At 35.8% G+C, this 17,212-nt stretch overlaps 1 protein-coding gene across 1 annotated transcript; it reads left to right on the forward strand.

Moving 5' to 3' along the window:
* Positions 1 to 10,249: 10,249 nt before the first annotated feature.
* LOC149537285 (glutamate receptor 2.7-like) lies at positions 10,250 to 11,426 on the forward strand. The gene is made up of 2 exons (XM_089806436.1): positions 10,250 to 10,493; positions 10,747 to 11,426. The coding sequence occupies exons 1-2, from the start codon at positions 10,250 to 10,252 to the stop codon at positions 11,424 to 11,426; spliced, it is 924 nt and encodes a 307-aa protein (XP_089662562.1).
* The last annotated feature ends 5,786 nt before the right edge of the window (positions 11,427 to 17,212 follow it).

Consider the following 17,212-nt stretch of genomic DNA (forward strand, 5'->3'; position numbering starts at 1 on the left):
TCATCTCCTCTCCCTTCGTGTACTAATATAAATGTTGAGGCCTTGGTATTGTGTTTTGGTTTGGAACTTGTAAAATCACTATCTATATTTATGTTACATGTTGAAGAGGTTTCAACCATTATTATTAATGTTTGTATTAAACATAATGCATATAATTGATCCATACAATATATATTGCATCATGTATGGTCTCTTCTTGATTCAATCTCTGAACATTACATCATGCATACTTATAGAGAAGGCAATCTTTTAGCTGATTGTTTGGCTAATTTGGGTACTGCTAGGGATTATATTAACTCTTTAAGTTTTCCCCTCTTAACCTCATTGATTTACCCAACTTGGTTAATATTGTATGACAAAAGAATATGTTTAGAATAGCGTGGAGCCCTTCTCATATATTATTTGATAGTAAATCATGGCTTCTCTGTGATTTCACATGTTTTTACTTTTATGGATCTCACTTATTCTTTTGAGATATGGTATTTAGTTCAGGATCTTGAGTTGCACTTGCATCATATGACTTTCTAATATCACAGTCTCAATTGGAGTTTTGGATGAAGATCAATGATGAAATTTTTTATGATAGTTCTTGACTTGGCTCTTGGTTTTGTTTCCAACACCAAACAATAAATTGTATTCATATGAGTTTTGGGCTCTTTGTAATCACAATATTCTTGATTTGGGAATTGCAAGGATAAGTTTTATTAGTGTTGATAAATATTCTCTCTTGATGCAATCTTTCTTCTTCTACATCCTTTTGGTATTGGGTAATTCACAAAATTGTTCTTTTCTATTTCTTTTCTCTACGAGCTATTTTTGAACCACTTATTATTATTAATATAAATATAATGTTTCATGAAACGGAAAAAAAAAAGAAATATAAAGTTTGTGATAATAATGTATATCTAAAAAAAATATGTTCTCCTTACAGAACATACGGTCGTCATATTAACGAGGAATGGAAAACCTCAATTTGTAATAAGCATTCCGAGCTGGAAGGTTGAATTGAACAAGAGATTGCATTGTAGGCCCGCAATGGCCACGTCAAATCAAAAAATATAGGACTGAGTTTTTGGAAGCATCGTGCTCATCTTTAATCACCTGAATTAAGGGGAAACTTCAATAGACATGCAAATCATGCAATTGACGAATTTGAGTAGATTAAAATTAATAGTTCCCGCCATATTACATATAATATATCGAGTATTTTCATGTAAATTTCATATACAGTTGTTCATGCCATTCCTGTAGATGGGTAATTTTCATGTTGAAAGTGGCATGGTCATCTTCAATAGTCCAAATGACATGGAAATTCAGGCTGGAGTGATACAAATGAATATAGAACACAAAACGCATGAAAGAAAAAGAAGAATAATTCAATTTCCATTGAAAACTTCTGTCAAGTAACTCTCAAATTCACAGAATCCCTCAAGTTGTGGAAAAAAATATGAATGGTGACTATTGAGTACTATGAGAAATATATTAAATTAAATTTAACACTCACAACTCTAAACCTAAAATTTTGCTCGGCACTTAAAAACTACTCAGCACATTAAGGTGCCGAGTGCCAGTTTTTCTCAGCACTTGAAGGTGCTAAGTCACAGATTACTTAGCACTTGATGGTTCCGAGTGACAGGAAACATGTGTCAAGTTGGCTCGGAAGAGCTCGAAACACAAAAAAAATGCTCGGCACCAATGGATGTCGAGTGAGCTCAGCTCACAAAGGAAATGCTCAGAACTTACAAAAAAGTGAAGAGGATGCCAAGTGTTTTGTTCCAAACCTAAAAATTATAACTTAGAGGAATTCAACGTGAATGCTTTCACCATTAAAACCAGAAAGCCAAAGCTTTAACCTTTCAACCAAGTTTCTCAAATACAATGAATAGAAGAGGAAGAACAATAGATTCAAGTATGCCTACTTGCTTTTCTATTCAACTAAGATTTAAACTATTACAAAATCTGGGAGCATTCGACTTCAACTAGAAAAATCCTAAAATAGCCCTAAACTGGTAAAACTTCAGACAACTTTAAAACTTTAAAAAATTTAAGCCTGCAACTCTAATGGCTGCATACAAAGGTGCCTAGAGCAATCACTGCTTCAACAGGACAAAACCAAACAACAATAAACTCATAGAGTGTATAGGGGAAGTATGTGCAACTGCAGGCACACACTTGTTTCCTTCTTCCTTCTCTTCTCTGATCTACAACTACTGATTTGCTTGATCTGGTTGAGCTCTGAATGAATGAATAAAACATTCCTTTTGTCACATTCCATTTTCCCCTTCTTTTTAGAATTTGAAAACCTCACCTACCCATATTAATTCTTCTATCTGTTCTGGACGTCAAGAGGGTAGGTGAGCATTTGGCTCTAGGGGCAAATGTCAATTGCTGCATTAAATATTCCAACACTCCCCCTTTGTCCTGAGCCAAAAAAACAAGGATTAGTGATGATCGAAATAAATTACACCAAGACACTCTCTTAGGTGTACAAAAGTTCCAATGCCTAATAGCTTGGTGAAAATATCTGCTAGCTGCTGCTCTGACTTGCAGAATTCCATCTTGATATCCCCATTCTCCACCAACTCTCTAATGAAGTGATATTTGATTTCTATGTGTTTTCTTCTCCCATGGAAGACTAGATTCTTGGACAATGCAATTGATGAGATGTTGTCCCAATAAATTGTGCTTCCACCCTCTTGCCTTTCATTCAAATCTATCAAGATCTTCCTTAGCCAAATTGCTTGACATGCTGTTGCATTTTCTGCAATGTATTCAGCCTCTGTTGTAGATTGAGCAACAATAGGTTGCTTCTTGGATGCCCATGAAATTGCACCTAATCCCATATGAAACATGTATCTGAAAGTGCTCTTCCTATCATCTAAACTTCTAGCCCAATCACTATCAGTGTAACCAACCAACTTGAAATCATCATTTGCAATATATAAAATCCCAAATCCCTTGGTACCTTTCACATACCTTAGGATCCTCTTTCTCTCTTGCCAATGGGAATCCTTTGGTGTTTTCATGAATCTAGTCTAGCCGAGTTGCAATCAAATACATTAGACTTCCAACCATACTCTTGTATAATGTTGGATCCACTCTCTTGCTAGAGTCTTCCTTGCTCAACTTTAGACCTACTACTATTGGTGTGGGGGTTGCATTACTATTCTACATTTTAAATCTCTCCAAGATCTGCCCTGCATACTTTTCTTGAGAGATGACAATACCATCATGCATTTGTTTTGCTTCTATGCCTAGAAAGTATTTCAAGAGACCTAAGTTTGTCATTTCAAATTCACTTTTCATCGCCTCTTTAAACTCACCAATTAGAGCCTTGTCATTACCAGTAAAAATCAAGTCATCTACATACAAGACAACAATCAATACATTACCATATGCTGCCTTGATGTAAAGAGTGGGCTCACCATTACTTTTGCTAAAGCCATTGCTCATCAAATATGAGTCAATCCTATTGTAGCATGCCCTTGGAGCTTGCTTAAGCCCATAAAGATCTCTCTTCAATCTATATACTTTATTCTCTTCACCTGCAAATTCATAACTAGGTGGCTGCTCCACATATACTTCTTCCTTCAATACACCATTCAAGAAGGTGAACTTCACATCCATTTGAAATACCTTCCACTTGTACTGAGCTGCAATTGCTATAACAACATGCACGATTTCCATTCTTGCAATAGGGGCATATGTTTCATCATAGTATCTTGCATACTGCTATTTGTAGTCCTTGACTACCAACCTTTCCTTATGCCTATCAATATTGCCTTTAGCATTGCATTTGGTCTTGTAGACCCATTTCACTCCAATCACATGCTTCTTGGGAGGCAAATTAGTTAGCTCCCATGTCTCATTCCTTTCTATAGCATCTATCTCCTCATCCATGGCTTTACACCATTTCTTCTCTTTGATTGCTTCTTCAAAATATATTGGATCACTATGAGAAAATAATGCAAAATTAGCAATCTTATCATAATCTTCATACCTTTCATCTTGGTATATCTCCCTAAGACTCTTGGTCTTTCTTGGTAATAGGGAGGAGAGTGTAGGATCAAAATCTTTACTGCTGCTGCATTGCTGACTAGCTCGATCTTCACTGGTACTCAGAACTGACACTCGGTCATTCCTAGAGGAGCTCGACAATGACTGAACTTGCTTGCCTTTTCTTCTATTTTCTCCTTCTTCTTGTTGTTCATCAATGTCTTCTTCACTCATAATTGGCACTTTACTTTAAGTGCTTGGTGACTCATCAATTGGACCATACCAAGATTGATTTTCAAAAAATTCCACATCTCTTGAAAGCAACATCTTGTCGTTCAATGGGTCATACAATCTGTATGCCTTTGATTTTGAGTTGTACCCTTTGAAGATACACTTCACACCTTTGTCATCTAATTTTTGCCTTTGCTCTTTAGGCACATGAGCATATGAAACACATCGAAACACACTTAGGTGTTTAACTCCCCAAAATTGAAAGGGGAGACCTTTCTCTTTCATCATCCTCCTTGCCATTTTAACAATGGTCCTATTCTTTCTTTTAGCCACTCCATTCTGCTATGGTGTGTAGCTAGCTATGAGCTCTTTCTTTATGCCATGTTTCCTACAAAAATTTACAAAAGAATTGGAGGTATATTCCCCTCCTCTATCTGATCTAAGGACCTTGATGTAGTGTCCACATTCTCTTTCAGCCTAGACTTTAAATTCTACAAATTTATCAAATGCTTTAGATTTATTCTTTAAGAAACACACCCATGTCCTATGACTGAAATCATCAATGAATGTCATGGAATAAGTACTCCCCCCAATGGAAGTAACTTGCATAGGACTGACTAAGTCAGTATGCACTAATTCTAATAGATATTTAGCCCTCCTAGAATTTCTAGAATTAAAGGGAGGCCTATGTTGCTTACCCAAAATACAAGCCTCACACTTGTCACATGAATTTTCTATGCATGGTAAATCTTCTACCATTCTTTTATTTGAATATAAATTTAAACCAGCATAGCCAAGATGACCATACCTAAGGTGCCATAGCCATGAGGGGTCTTCAATCATAGTCCTTAGAGCTGATTGTGTGTGAGGTGTAGCACAAACTTGAGATGAGAAACATGTCTCTATCTTCAAGGGAAACATTCTGTTCTTTGTCATTTGAACTGCTGCAAGTAGGTTCTTGCTCCCATCCTTTTTATAAATGACACACATCTCATTCTCCATCAGCACCTTGTATCCATTTTGAATGAGATAACCAATGCTCATCAAATTTTGCTTCATACCAGGGGCGAAATACACATTTTTTATTTCTTTCTTCTCACCTTTCTTGGTGTGGACCATAATAGATCCTTTGCCCACAATTGGTAGGGTTCCATTGTTACCCATCTTAATTTATGATTTGAAACTCTTGTCAATGAATGAAAACAAGGTTTCATTACCACTCATGTGTTTGCTACATCCACTATTGAGGTACCAAACCTTAGGACTTCCTTCTTCACCAACATTACACATGATGAAGGCAGTGGCATTATTTCCAATTCCCATATTCACATCAGCCACATTTGCTTGTCCTGACTGATTATTTTGCTTCTTCCAGCATTCATTTGTATAATGCGCATATTTATGATAGTAGTGGCATTCTACATTACTCTTATTTGAGTTGTAGTTTTTCTTACCTCCTCTTGAGGTATTTTGAGAGCTACTTGTTCCATCTGCTCTTCCTGAGCTTTCTGCTGTAGCATTCTTTTGTCCTCCATTACCTTGACCTCTACCTCTGGAGTTTCTGCTTGAGCCATTTCTTCCTCTTCCCCCTTCCTCTTGAATTTTTTTGAGCTTTGAATGCTTTCTCTTGGGAAGATGAAGAAGTAGATCTATTGATCCTATGCTCATGGGTTTGAAGTATACCCATCAACTCATCCATTGTCAAAATAGTGAGGTCTTTTGTCTCTTCTATGGTCATGACCAAATTTTCATTTTTATGAGGTAAAATCCTCATTATCTTTTTCACTATCCTCTACTCTTGATAGTCTTCTCCATTTGAATTCAATAGGTTAATCACATTGGAAGTCCTTGAACTAAAGTCTGTAACTAATTCATTTTCCTTCATCTGAAGGTTCTCAAACTCCCTCCTTATATTCTGTAGCTTTATAGTGTGGACTTTATCAGTCACCTTGAAGTTTATTTCAAGGATATCCCATGCTTCTTTTGCATAATTTGTTGCTGCAATCTATGTGAATACTCTCTCTGTCATTGCTACTTCAATCAAACTTAATGCCTTAGCAGTCTTCCTCCTTGACTCTTTCAAATGAGTCTTCTGTGCATTTGTGAGGGTAGCATACTGAGTTGGATCAGCCACATCATTGAATCCATTGACCACAAACTCTCACAAATCATTTGCAACCATTATGGTCTTCATCTTCTTTGCCCATGTATCATAATTTTGCCCATTGAAGGATGGTGGTTGCTGCCTTATCTTTCCTACATCTCTTGCCATGTCAAATATTCCAAGAAAACAAATGCCCTAACTCACTGTGGATATGGGGCCTCAAAGCTCTGATACCATGTGAGAAATATATTAAATTCAATTTAACACTCACAACTCTAAACCTAAAAATTTTCTCAGCACTTAAAAACTGCTAAGCACATGAAGGTGTTGAGTCACAGATTGCTCGGCACTTGATGGTGCTGAGTGACAGGCAATAGGTGCCGAGTTGGCTCGGCATAAGAAGAGCTCAACACACAAAAAAAATGCTCCACACCAATGGATGTTGAGTGAGCTCAGATCACAATGAAAATGCTCGACACTTACAAAAAAGTGAAGAGGATGGCGAGTGTTTTGTTCCAAACCTAAAAATTATAACTTAGAGGAATTCAACATGAATGCTTTCACCATTAAAACTAGAAAGCCAAAGCTTTAACCTTTCAACCAAGTTTCTCAAATACAATGAATAGAAGAGGAAGAACAATAGATTCAAGTATGCCTGCTTTCTTTTCCATTCAACTAAGATTTAAACTATTACAAAATCTAGGAGCATTCGGCTTCAACCAAAAAAACCCTAAAATAACTCTAAACTGGTAAAACTTCAAAAAACTTTAAAACTTTAAAAACTTTCAGCCTGCAACTCTAATGGTTGCATACAAAGGTGCTTGGAGAAATCATTGCTTCAACAAGACAAAACTGAACAACAATAAACTCATAGAGTGAACAAGGGAAGTACGTGCAACTGCAAGCACAAACTTGTTTCCTTCTTCCTTCTCTTCTCTGCTCTGCAACTACTGATCTACTTGATCTTCTTGAACTCTAAATGAATGAATAAAACATTCCTTTTGTCACATTCCATTTTCCCCCTCTTTTCAAAATTTGAAAACCTCACCTACCCGTATTAATTTTTTTGTCTGTTCTGGACGTCAGGGGGGTAGGTGAGCATTTGGCTCTAGGGGCAAATGTCAACTGCTACATTAAATATTCCAACAAGTACTACATTCATGAGGAAGATATATATATATATATATATAGAGAGAGAGAGAGAGAGAGAGAGAGAGAGAGAGAGAGAGAGAGAGAGAGAGAGATTGTTTCAATGTTCCTATATATATATATATGCCAATGTCTATATGTTGTCATCAAAATGGCACGCCAATTTACTGTTTTCAATAATTTAATTAAAAATCATTTTAAAACTGTATGTTATTTTAAATTTAATAAAAAAAATCTGTTTTGATGCTAGCATAGACATCGCCTATATACATACACAGAGAGATTAGGATTTATGAAGTACAAAGTCTGATGGTCTATGAATTTTTTTGAAGCTATGAGAAGACAGTGAAATTGAAGGTTTCAACTCATCTCGAAGAAAACAACAAGGGAGGGTAGTGCACCCATGGATTTCCACCAGCAGATTTTGGCAGTAATATTTGCTATTATTCTATTTTCAAATATACGCTACTCAATGCAATATGGTAACAATGTTCATGTAGGAGCTATCATAGATTTTGATTCTTTTGTGGGGAGAGTGGCCAAAACTGCCATTGATTTAGCCATGGAGGACATCAATAATGATCCACAACTTCTCAATGGCATAATATTCCACCTGCATATCCGAGACAGCCAGGGGGATTCACTTCGTAGTGCATCCACCAATATTTCACTTTTCTTTTTCCCTTTTTACTACAATTTGTCAAGCTTTTTGTAATGGTTTGTAATTATGGATGGCTGAGTTTACATTTATGCTGTTAATTCTAAAAATGCAGTCGTTGACCTACTCAAAAGTGAAGCTGAAGCAATTTCCTTATCCCCATATTTTCCCCAATTTATTAGTTTTACTAAATCCTATGTATGGATGGCTGAAAAAATAAACTAATGATTCTACTCATATAGCTGTTGACCTCATCAAGAACGAAGCAGTCGTGATAATCGGGCCACAAAAGTCTCAAGTTGCAGGATTTGTATTAGATATAGGAGATGCAGTGAATGTACTGATTGTATCATTTTTTTCTACGAGTCCCCTACTTTCCAACTCTATATTTCCATACTTTGTTCGAATGGCATGGAGTGATGCATCGCAGATGAAGGCCATTGCGGCCCTCGTCAGGTACTATGGCTGGAGAAAAATTGTGGTTGTTTATCCTGACGATGATTTCAATTTTGGCATCGTGAATTCACTCAACGATGCACTAAGGGATGTGGGATCTGAAATAGAATATAGATTGTCAATTTCCCCAAGCGTGACCAGGGAGGCCATAAGGGGAGAGCTCTTCAAATTGAATAATATGCAATCCAGAGTGTTTGTTTCTCACATGGAAGCCAGTCTTGGGATGAAGCTCTTTGCAGAGGCACATGATGTAGAAATGACAGGTCTCAGTTATGTCTGGATAACGACGGATGGCTTTACCAGTCTTTTGGATACTCTACTAAATGCTTCCACTATGGCATCCATGGAAGGCATTGTTGGAGTGAAGACTTATGTTCCCAATTCAGAAAAACTCATGAATTTCTTTAAACGGTTGAAAAAAATTAATTTAGAGCTGAGAACTCAGACGAGGATTACGCCCAAATAGAGCTCAACCAATATGGACTATTGGCTTATGACAGCTTACAAATGGTAGCCTGGGCCATTACTAAATCGGCTTCCAGTAATATAAGCTTTATCTTCTCAGAGCCTTCTAGCCCTCCTTTAACATTGGGAAATGCAATGGACTTGACAAGAATCAGGTTGTTTCAGCAGGGAAAATAGCTGTTGCAACGCATATTAGAAACTAATTTTACAGGGCTAAGTGGGGCTATAAGCCAAAGCTTTAACCTTTCAACCAAGTTTCTCAAATACAATGAATAGAAGAGGAAGAACAATAGATTCAAGTATGCCTGCTTGCTTTTCTATTCAACTAAGATTTAAACTATTACAAAATCTAGGAGCATTCGGCTTCAACCAAAAAAATCCTAAAATAACTCTAAACTGGTAAAACTTCAAACAACTTTAAAACTTTAAAAACTTTAAGCCTGCAACTCTAATGGTTGCATACAAAGGTGCTTGGAGAAATTATTGCTTCAACAGGACAAAACTGAACAACAATAAACTCACAGAGTGAACAAGGGAAATACGTGCAACTGCAAGCACAAACTTGTTTCCTTCTTCCTTCTCTTCTTTGCTCTGCAACTACTGATCTACTTGATCTTCTTGAACTATAAATGAATGAATAAAACATTCCTTTTGTCACATTCCATTTTTCCCCTATTTTCAAAATTTGAAAACCTCACCTACCCGTATTAATTTTTTTGTCTGTTCTGGACGTCAGGGGGGTAGGTGAGCATTTGGCTCTAGGGGCAAACGTCAACTGCTACATTAAATATTCCAACAAGTACTACATTCATGAGGAAGATATATATATATATATATATATAGAGAGAGAGAGAGAGAGAGAGAGAGAGAGAGAGAGAGAGATTGTTTCAATGTTCCTATATATATATATATGCCAATGTCTATATGTTGTCATCAAAATGGCACGCCAATTTACTGTTTTCAATAATTTAATTAAAAATCATTTTAAAACTGTATGTTATTTTAAATTTAATAAAAAAAATCTGTTTTGATGCTAGCATAGACATCGCCTATATACATACACAGAGAGATTAGGATTTATGAAGTACAAAGTCTGATGGTCTATGAATTTTTTTGAAGCTATGAGAAGACAGTGAAATTGAAGGTTTCAACTCATCTCGAAGAAAACAACAAGGGAGGGTAGTGCACCCATGGATTTCCACCAGCAGATTTTGGCAGTAATATTTGCTATTATTCTATTTTCAAATATACGCTACTCAATGCAATATGGTAACAATGTTCATGTAGGAGCTATCATAGACTTTGATTCTTTTGTGGGGAGAGTGGCCAAAACTGCCATTGATTTAGCCATGGAGGACATCAATAATGATCCACAACTTCGCAATGGCATAATATTCCACCTGCATATCCGAGACAGCCAGGGGGATTCACTTCGTAGTGCATCCACCAATATTTCACTTTTCTTTTTCCCTTTTTACTACAATTTGTCAAGCTTTTTGTAATGGTTTGTAATTATGGATGGCTGAGTTTACATTTATGCTGTTAATTCTAAAAATGCAGTCGTTGACCTGCTCAAAAGTGAAGCTGAAGCAATTTCCTTATCCCCATATTTTCCCCAATTTATTAGTTTTACTAAATCCTATGTATGGATGGCTGAAAAAATAAACTAATGATTCTACTCATATAGCTGTTGACCTCATCAAGAACGAAGCAGTCGTGATAATCGAGCCACAAAAGTCTCAAGTTGCAGGATTTGTATTAGATATAGGAGATGCAGTGAATGTACTGATTGTATCATTTTTTGCTACGAGTCCCCTACTTTCCAACTCTATATTTCCATACTTTGTTCGAATGGCATGGAGTGATGCATCGCAGATGAAGGCCATTGCGGCCCTCGTCAGGTACTATGGCTGGAGAAAAATTGTGGTTGTTTATCCTGACGATGATTTCAATTTTGGCATCGTGAATTCACTCAATGATGCACTAAGGGATGTGGGATCTGAAATAGAATATAGACTGTCAATTTCCCCAAGCGTGACCAGGGAGGCCATAAGGGGAGAGCTCTTCAAATTGAATAATATGCAATCCAGAGTGTTCGTTTCTCACATGGAAGCCAGTCTTGGGATGAAGCTCTTTGCAGAGGCACATGATGTAGAAATGACAGGTCTCAGTTATGTCTGGATAACGACGGATGGCTTTACCAGTCTTTTGGATACTCTACTGAATGCTTCCACTATGGCATCCATGGAAGGCATTGTTGGAGTGAAGACTTATGTTCCCAATTCAGAAAAACTCATGAATTTCTTTAAACGGTTGAAAAAAATTAATTTAGAGCTGAGAACTCAGACGAGGATTACGCCCAAATAGAGCTCAACCAATATGGACTATTGGCTTATGACAGCTTACAAATGGTAGCCTGGGCCATTACTAAATCAGCTTCTAGTAATATAAGCTTTATCTTCTCAGAGCCTTCTAGCCCTCCTTTAACATTGGGAAATGCAATGGACTTGACAAGAATCAGGTTGTTTCAGCAGGGCAAACAGCTGTTGCAACGCATATTAGAAACTAATTTTATAGGGCTAAGCGGGGCTATAAGTCTTAGCAATGGAGAACTCTCAGGGTCTAGTTATGAAATTGTAAATGTGGTAGGCAAAAGTTATCATGTGCTTGGTTACTGGATGTTGATGGACGACACTCAACATCTGTCCAATATGTTTCCCTTGCCTCCTTACAATAGCATAGAAAGTCTTAAGATAGTGATTTGGCTAGGGGGAAACACGAAAATTCCACGAGGTTGGGTGACACCCACAATCAGAAAAAGGCTTCAAATTGTGGTGCCTGTAAAGTATAGATTCGAGGAGTTCTTAACGGTCAAATATGATAAAAGTTGTAATCAAAGCACTGTTAAGGGATTCTATAAGGGTGTATTTGACATAGCTCTTAAGCAGCTAGACTATGCCATTCAATATGATCTCATTCCTTATGAGTCTCATACCTATGACAATCTTGTCTATCAAGTCTACCTCAATGTCTTTGTCCCATTCTCATTCTACAATTTTAGTTTTTAAGCATCATTTATTAATGGCGAGAATGGTCCATGGGCATTTCTACTCCCATTTACTCGCGGATTGTGGTGTGCAACCATTGCATCCGTCATCTTTACAGGAGCGGTGGTGTGCATTCTCAAGCATGGAATAAATGATTTTTTTGGAGGAGATCCCATCACCCAAGTGATCACCACTCTATGGTATAAAACGATATTCTCTACTGCATTTTCTTCTCAGATAACTAGCTATATATCTATCTAAATCTTCTTCATTTGTCCCTTGTTCTAGGTTTTCATTCTCAACACTCTTTTTCTCTCATAGTAAGTTATCAAATGATAGAATTGAGATGTTCTCGAAATTCAATGTACCCATAGACATATACGTCTATAAATTTTTCTTTCTACCGTATGGAGTGTCTCGGTAAGGAGATTTTTTTTTTGCAATGTTTGTAGGGGAGGTGATATTGAGAAACAAGAGTCGAATCACCATTATAATTTGGCTTGGTTGTAGCTCTGATATTGACAGCGAGCTACACAGCCAATCTTACTTCAATCCGCACAGCTCTACAAATGACACCAACGATTACAAGTGTGGAGTCTATGAGAAAAAAGGGAGTTCAAGTAGGATATCAAAGAGGGTCTTTTGTAGGTGAATATCTGCAAAAGCACTTTGGAATATCAAAAAAAAAAAAAAAATTCCTATTCAACATCGTAAGAATATTGGAAAGCTCTGACAAGGGGTCCGTATAATGGTGGTGTTGCTACTATATTTGATGAAATCCCCTACCTTCACCTTTTTTTGTCTAAGCACTGTGGATATAAAATCGTCGGGCCTACCTACAGAACTGGTGGTCTAGGATTTGTGAGTTCCCTTCAATTCTATTTGATCTGATACCTGTGTTTTTCATTTGTAAGAACCAATTCTTAGCTATGGTTCTGGTGCAAATGTTTTCGAAAGGTTCTCCTTTACTCTCAGACATTTCAAGGGCCCTTTTGTCAGTCTTTGAGAGTGAAGAAATGCAGAAAATCGAAGCCACATATTTCAATGATACCTTGTGTGGTAGTCCTAATCACACTAAAGATTTAAACAGGTTCAGGTTGAGCGTGTATAGCTTTTGGGGTCTGTTTTTAATCACCGGATCTGTATCACTAATAGCTCTTACAATATTCCTCTGCCATCTCCTCTATGAAAAACTTCCTTTGATATCTTATCACTTGTTGACTAAATATCCAGTGTAGTGAAAGACATCGAAGCTGGAGTTACGGATCCGAACTGAAAACACATCATTGATTAGTCAAATAACTACATAGTAGTTTGTTTTAAGACAAAAATTTGAGACAAAAATCTTTTTTTATTTTTTACTTTGTTTCTTTTTTATTTAATTTTTATTTAATTAATTTTTATATTTACTTTCGTGTCCATGTGACAAGATAAAAGAGTCATAAAATAAGCGGGAAGAAAAGTCCATTGCTTGATGAAAGTACTGATAGAAGGTTGACGTTTGATTCTTTAGTCATCCCTTATGAATAATGATAGAAGTCTTAGGGTTTTGCTTCCTTGTACTACAAACATCTTTTACTCTCAATTTCAGCCATACCCAATTTCGTCCTCAAATTGCATAGGTTGGTGATGGTTGTATGTATGCAGATGCCATTTCTTTCAATGAAAGCCTCAATTCCATTTTCTCTCTTCTTGCCATAAAAATTTTTCAATTTGGTTTGCTATGGATTCATCCAAAAAATAGCTACATGGGTTTTATTGATTTGCCTAATGCATAAAGAATTTATCAATGAACTGTAGTAGCACTTTACAGTGGCAAAAGTTTGAATTCTTAGATAGTAGGCCATCGAGAGTGGGGCTGCTTGAAGGAGATGATTTCTTTCGATTAAATCATTTTGAAGAATCATGCAATTGATGAAGTGGGCTGCAAATATGATATTTGGTGAATCAATTACCTATGATACCAATGTTTAAGTTCTAAAAAATCTTGCAAACTTCAAAAGAGTTTGTATGCAAATCAAAAGTCATCTTATTCATTGAGATTGGAAGAATATATACAATGATGGAATATCAAAAACCACCATAACCATGAACTCAAAATGTTTATGTGGCTAAAATAAAATAAACAACAAATTAAACTAAACTATTCAAAACTAGGTGTCTAATTACCCTAACTTGTTGGGGTCATAACTTTTCACCCATAGCTGGGAATTTGAAACCGCTTACACCCTTGGAAATAAGAGCTAAAAATCTAGTTTAGACCCTAAAACAATGAGCTTATGGCTACCCAATTATTAAAAATAAATATGAAAAATACTATAAAAAGATTAGATCTATATAATTTGGATCATGCAGGTGCCCATGTAAAATTGATTTGCATATTTAATAACTGAAACTAAATTGATTGTAGTACTTAGGTCTTAGAAATAATAATTGTTCAACTAAATTGAATGTAGTAGTTTGATCTTAGAAATAAGCACTAATCAATTATAACTCTGAGTCTATTTAGATTTGTAGTTGTTTAATCAATAAAAATAAATCATAACTAATAATCATGGATAGTTGACAACTCTATTAGGAGTTTGATTTGTAATTGATCTCTGATTTCTATGTGATGTATGAAAGGTATTGTAATCAGGTTTTAAAATCGATCAATAAAATCTCCTTTCTCTGTAGAAACTTTTCTTATTGTTTTTATTTGTTATTTTTGTTCTTTCAAGGCATGCATGATTTTTAACAGATATTTTAAGCATTATGATCAAGAACAAAACTTTCTTCGATCAAGTTGTGGATGTTGGAAACTCTAATGTGTGCATTTCTAGCTCTTACCACCTTCCTAAATTTTTTAATCAAACAATGAAAAATTTTCTCGTAGACAATAAATTCATGGCCCTCAAAAATAGGGTCTTGCTAGCAATTCTAGTGGCAAGGGTTTAGTAATGACCATTTATGATCTGGTTATGTGCAAGGAGACATGAACAACTAAAAGATGCGACAAATGCCTTAAACATACTATGAAGCTTGTAGAATGGCACTTTTCACTAGAGAATGGAAAGTGTTTTGAGCCTTTTCTCATTTTGTTACTCCATCTTCTTCTTGTAACTTACGAAAAAAATGTGTATTTGTAAGTATTTTTGTGACATTCCAAATGATCTATTCAAAAATTCAATTGCTAGACAATTGGTTATTTCATTTTAGTAGTAATTTGTAGCCCATTCTTCTTAAATTTAAGTTAATAATGCATTACCTTTCAAAAGTAGTTTGTTGTGCATATCCAACACTACAAGTGCAACTCAAGTTTAGGCAACACAATTAATATTTTGTCAACTTAAAGCTCAAAATCACTTTTTGTTTAATATTTGTAAGGATTGGACTCTATTGTTTCTACAGCTAGCCATTCGAAGACTATGATCATCTTGGCTAGAACCCCACTAGGTGCAACTATCATTGCCTTACCCAACAAAGTTAGGATGAAGAAATTTGTGAAGTAATGTTGTTTTCACTTGAATTGATAAAATTAAAAGGAATGTTATTTTCACTTGAATTGATAAAATTAAAAGAAATGTTGTGTTGGATACAATTGTTCAATTGTGTATTGTCTTTGATGTTACACAAATTTCATATTACTTATCAAATAGAGTCTATCAAGCTCAATTGGTTAGAAAAGAAAAAGACAGAGTCTACCGAGTTCAAAAGGTCAGAAAAGTGAATTACAGAGTCTATTGAGCATTTCTGGAAGTTACACTATGAAGACAGTTTCTACCGAGCTCATTTGGGCGCTAAAAGATTCTATGGCAGAAGTCAATTTCTACCAAGCTCACAAGGTCAGTGAAGGAAAGTTAGTGTTACAGAGTTCACTCAATCTCCAAAGGATTTTGTAGAGTTCGCAATGTTTACCAAGCTTCACTTGTTTAACACTGGAAATCATTTCTAGAGTAGTGTTTACTGAGCAGGGTTGGCCAATGAAGGATTTCATTGTTTTGGGAAGTAATGTTTAATTGTTTCATGTAATGATTGTAGTTGAATGATGTATTATTTATTGGTAAATATAACTTGTAAATGAGCCAACTTGACAATTTTTAAGGTATAAATAAAAGGTCAAGTTGTGAATTCTAAAGTATAATGGATGTATGAATGAGCGAGCATGCAAGTGAGTTGATTGTGTAAAGAGGAAATGTGAGAAAATTTTGAAGAAGGATCAGATATCCTTGAGGAGTAGAAAAGGTGTATTCGATCAGTAAGGATCTAGTAAAGCAGAACAAAGATTTGTATCAACAAAGATTAGTTGCATCTCATTTAGGTCACTCATTGTTACTTTCTCACAATTGTAGCAGTGAATTTTAAATCTCTTAACAGATTTGGTTTAGCAACCATTTTTGTGAATCCTCTAACATGGTGGATAGTTCTACTAAATTTTCTAAAGTCCTCTAAAAAGGACAGTCATAGCAAGGTGATTAAATCCTCTAATAAGGTCATACCTAACAGTGTGTTTTGTAACCTTTAATAGGGTTGGCTCCTAATAGGGTTCACTTTAGAAGAGTGAAAATTGGTAGCTAGTTACTTGGTGGCTTTTCCCATATTGTGTTTCCACATTAAATTAGGTGTCTCTTGTGTTCATGTTATTTCTTTTTGCATGCATGTTAATAATTGTGAATACTTAATTATCAATAATAAGTTAATACACAGTTCATCTACCAAGTTACAACATTTTTCTATGTGGCTACTAAGTGATAGTAGTAACTAATTATTTAAGACATCTAAGGGATCTGTGGATATATTTTTTGTGGAAATTGATTCACCCCCCATTCTCAGTTACTCCATCTATATTTCCAACAATTGGTATCAGAGCAATTGGTGCTTGCAAGAAGGATTTCAAGGATCTAAGCTAAAGATCAGGATGTCCTACAAGAGGGAAATTCCAAGGCTTAAGAGGTATAACTTTTCAACATGGAAAGGTCTCATGAGACTCCATCTAGCTTCCATTGTAGATACAAGATTGAAATATCTAGATGAAGCATATGTAACTCCTTCTGGCACATTATCTACAAATGACATTGGTGAGAAAAAGACTCATAACACAATGATGATAGATATTGTATCTACCCT

Source organism: Cupressus sempervirens, chromosome 10 (genome assembly GCF_028749045.1).
Source record: "Cupressus sempervirens isolate cs-2001-9-10 chromosome 10, ASM2874904v1, whole genome shotgun sequence".
NCBI classification, from domain to species: Eukaryota; Viridiplantae; Streptophyta; class Pinopsida; order Cupressales; family Cupressaceae; genus Cupressus; species Cupressus sempervirens.